General features: G+C 62.8%; 1 protein-coding gene across 1 annotated transcript; it reads right to left on the minus strand.

Annotated features, from left to right (window-relative positions):
* Positions 1-2,902: 2,902 nt before the first annotated feature.
* On the minus strand, positions 2,903-3,889 carry CDK5R2 (cyclin dependent kinase 5 regulatory subunit 2). The gene has a single exon (XM_065413740.1). The coding sequence runs from the start codon at positions 3,887-3,889 to the stop codon at positions 2,903-2,905; it is 987 nt and encodes a 328-aa protein (XP_065269812.1).
* Between the last annotated feature and the right edge of the window lie 519 nt (positions 3,890-4,408).

A 4,408-nucleotide genomic window follows, 5' to 3' on the forward strand; every position in this document is an offset into this window, starting at 1 on the left:
CCCATCCCTTCCAGGAAGCACTGCAAAAACTTTCACTCCAGTTTGGCACCAGTTGGGAAATCCTCCAAGAAAATACTGAACGTACCTAGTGAGCCTAATGTTAAAAATAAAATAACCCCCCCTCCAGGCCTTTATATGCTGCAATGAAGCAAACTAAAAATGCCTGGTCCTTTACTCCTCTGCAGGTTGCCTTTAACTACAGATCATCTTCACGGCTCAATTCTGCAAGGTGGCGAGGACTCTGGCCTGATCCAGCAAAGCATTTAAGCACCTGATTGAATTAAGTGTGCAAGTGGTACCCTTGACTTCACTTGGATTCTTCCCATGCTTAAATGAAATGCTTTCCCCTTCAGACTCTTGCTACCTGCGTCTCAGGCCCCTGGTGAAGCTGCTAAGTGGGTAGAAAGGAAACACCGTGTTACCACTTCTTTGTAGGTAGGAAGCTGCAGGAAGGTTGAGAGGACAGTGCTGGAATGCCAGGCAGCTCACAAGCCGGCATGCTAGACAGTGGCCTGCCCAGGTACCTTGCGTCTCTCAGCACCATAGTACCAGAGCTGCGGGTTTAACCCCAGAGAACTGTACATTGTAAACCCCAGGGCAGAGTTCACTGCTGGGTGGGAAGGGGGAAAAGGCCCGGCCTGCCACACAAACCTCCTGCTTAGAGGGGAAATCACGCCAGCGATTTGCAAGCAAATGAAACTAAACTAGACCAGCTATTTCAGTACCTTGGACAGCACTCGCGCTCCAGGGCTATTTTCACTAGACCTGCCAGGTCTAGCCAGCTAGGGGAGCAATCAACTCCGAATTTAACTGAAACCCACGAGAACCAGCCAAATATCCCACAGCCACCTTCCGGGCAGGGCAAATTAGTATTATTATTCTAAGTAAATAATTTGAATGTGACTAAAGCGAGACTATTTTTCAGCCAGACCTTGCCCAAGAGTTTCTGCAGTCCTGCGTTGTTCCCTGCGGTTCTGGGACCGTGGACAGTTACCACAGGGGGACAAACAATGCCGTGTGACTTGCTAAAGAAGGATTCCCCCTGACCCCTCCGACCCCGGACCGCTGCAATTAAAGGATGATTACTGCGCAGCAGGGGTGGCTGTACATTAGCATGCTTCCAGGAGAGTGTCAGTCTGGAACCAGACTTCCTGTCTGGAAAGAGCAAATGCTGGGGGGAAGGGGAGACACTAACACTGCCTCCTAAAGCATGCACCATTTGCATTCATTCCTAACAGAGCGAAAGGGAGACTCTGCATACACCCCCCCCCCTCGTGCAGAAACCCAGAGCAGGTGCTGATTGAAGTGTAAGTTACAAAGAAAGAGAGGGGGAGGGGCAGGTAGATCAGGTCTTGAAATGCACCTAGAACTGGGCGTGTTCTGGGAAACAGGCAGAGATGGGACAGGAGGGGCCGGCTCGCAGGGCCGCTCATATTATATTCCACTAGGGCAGGGGGTTCTCAACCTATTTCTTTCAGAGCCCACCCCCAACATGCTGTAAAACCCCCATGGCCTCCCTGTGCCCCAATAACTGGTTTTCTGCATATAAAAGCCAGGGCCGCGTTAGCGGGTAACAAGCCGGGCAACTGCCCGGTGCCCCATGCCCCAGGCCCCCCCCCCAAAGCTCCATTGCTCGGGCTTCTGTTTCAGTGCTGGGGGGCGGGGCTCAGGGCCCTGGGTTTCAGCCCCATGCAGTGGGGCTTTGGCAGATCTAACGCCGACCCTGCTTGGAGGCCCCCGAAACCTGCTGGGGGCCCCGGAGCCCTGGCTGAGAACCAAGGCGCCCCTGCCGCTCGCTATTCTGCAACCAGCAGCCGAGGGCAGACGCACGGCCCCCTCCCCACAAAACCCAACGGTGTTTCCAGCAACCCCCCGCCCCAGCGAAGCAGCTTCTCCCCCTCCCCTGCCCCCGCCCCCGGGCTAAGAAATGCACCGCAGCCGCAGGGCTCTGCTTGTCTCGGTAGGTTTATCTCTCTTTGCAATATACAATATAAAACAATATGCTTCTGTTTTGTACATCTGAGCGACATTGGCACGGCGAACATCCCGCGGTCACCGGGGCTCGTTACATTCAGGCAGCAGGCGGCTGCCTTCTCGGCTCGGATCCCGAGGGGGGGGCAGCCCCCCCGCAGCCCCAGAGGGGGGGAGGGGGCTGGATGGAGAACACCACTGGGGGGAGAAATACTGCTCCTCGCCGGGAGTCCCCCAGCCCGCACTGCACGGGACACCCCCATCTCCGGAGACAAGGCCTGGGAACCTGCGGGGGGTGGGGGGATTGATCGCAGCGCTGCGTGTGACACACCCACGATGGCAGAGTCGGTAGCTGGAGAAAGGACAGACACTCGCATGCATAATTACAGCCATTATTTTTTGTTAAAAAAAAATACAAGATCCCTGGCCCCCGCCGTACTGTGATTCACAGTAGCAGCTAAGAACACACGGGTGTTGGGCGGGGGGGGGGTCAGGTCCCCTCCCTTGAAGGTGAGATTAGAGCATGGAGAAGCTGCCCCCCTCCCCCTGTAAAGACGTAACCTGGCTAATCATGCCTCAGGCCAGCCACAAACCCAAAAATCCAAGAGCCCCCCCCCACTTGGGAGGACAAGTCACCCCTCCCTCTAACCCCCCCCCCCCCGAAATGCAGCCCGCTCCCTTCCGGAGAAGGCAGCAGCAGCCAAGACATTGGTTGATGGTTCAGGGTCTCCTCTGGACAGGGCAGCCTGTCCCCCACACCCCAGGAGATGTGCCCCTCCCCTCCCCCCGCCGCCTGCAGACGGGCCCGGTCTTCGCTGCCTCCTCGGCAGCTCCAGGGGCGAGCAGGTTTTGGCGGCGGCTCCGGCGGGCGATGCTGGGGGGAAGGGAAGTCCGGCAGCTCCGCGGCGGGGGTGGGGGCCCCAGGTACCTCCTAGCGGTCCAGGCTGATAGTCCAGTGCTTGGCGCCGGAGTCCCTCCTGCCGCCGGTCTCCCCCTCGCTCTTGAGGTCCTGGAAGACCTGGGTGAAGTAATGCGGGTCCGAGTTGATCTGCAGCATCTTGGCGCTGAGGCGCTGGATGAGGGCCAGGCAGCGCTCCCAGAACCGCTCCTTGTCGCCCTCCACCAGGAAGGGCTTGAGCGGGTAGGAGATCTCGTTGCCCATGTAGGAGTAGGCCAGGTAGAGGCAGGTGAGGAAGGCGGCCTGCAGCTCGCCCTGGCTGCCGATCTCCTCGCCCCGCAGCGCCTCGCGGCACAGCAGGTAGACGAAGACCAGGTTGGCCGGGGTGATGAAGCCCTGGTCCTGCCAGCCCTGCAGCAGCAGCGCCCGGTCCACGCTGCGGAACCAGGCGATGAGCTCGCCGGGGCTCAGCTCCTTCAGGCGGTAGCAGCGGCGGCACACGAAGTCCCCCAGGCAGCGCAGCAGCTCCCCGGTGGAGGCCTGGACGATGACCCGGCGGGGGGAGCCCGGGGCGCGGCTGCCGGGCGGCGGGGGCGGCGGCGGAGGAGGGGGCGGCGGCGGCTTGCCCCCGCCCGACTGCAGCTCCGGCGGGGCGGAGGGCACCGTGGGCACCGGCACGGCCAGGGGCCCCTGCTTGGTGCCGGGCGCGCCCGCCTCCTGCTGCGCCCCCAGGGACTTGCGCAGGTTCTCGCGGTTGCGCTGCTGCACCAGCGGGTCGGGCCGGGCCCCCCCGCTGCCCGGCTTGGGGGTCACCTTCTTGGCGCTCTTCTTCTTCTTGGCCGAGGCGGCCACCAGGCGCTTCCAGGTGAGGGCGGAGATCAGCACCCCGGGCCGCTTCAGCCGGCTCTCGCCTTTCCCGTGCGCCCTGGCCGGGGCAGCCTCCTGCGCCAGGGGCCCCCCGCCGCCGCCGCCGCCCTTGCCCGAGGCGGCGGGGGGGGAGAGGGACAGCACCGTGCCCATCCTCGCTCCTTCCTCCCCCGGGCACTGGGACGGGCCGGAGCCGAGCGGTCTAGGGCGCGGCTGGAAGCCAGGAGCAGGCACCGGCCATGGGAGGACGCCGGGCGGAGCCGGAGGACGCGCCGCTGCGGCTGTTGCGCCCGATGTGGGCTCTGCACCAGCGGCTGCACCAGTCCCGGCCCCGCCGCTCCCCGCCTCTCCCGGAGCAGCCAATCCAAGCCGGGCTCCCCCACCCGGCGCGCTGCAAGGCCCGCCTCCCCGGGGGGACCTCCGGCTCGGGCTGGGGGCGGGCGGGGGAGCCCCGGGGCTGGGGGTCCCTGCTGCCCCAAGCGGCTGGCCGGGACCTGGGGCTCCAAGGAGCAGCCCCAGCGGGCAGGACCAGCGGAGGGGGGGCGCTTTCCCTGGCAGATCCCCAGGGACCACCTTAACCCGGAAAGGATGTGAAATGGGCGCTTCTCATTGGGGCGGGGGGGGGGCATTAATGGCCCCGTCCCTGCCTAACCCCAGCAATGGGAAGGGGGA

Source organism: Emys orbicularis, chromosome 11 (assembly GCF_028017835.1).
Source record: "Emys orbicularis isolate rEmyOrb1 chromosome 11, rEmyOrb1.hap1, whole genome shotgun sequence".
In the NCBI taxonomy this organism is placed as follows: Eukaryota; Metazoa; Chordata; order Testudines; family Emydidae; genus Emys; species Emys orbicularis.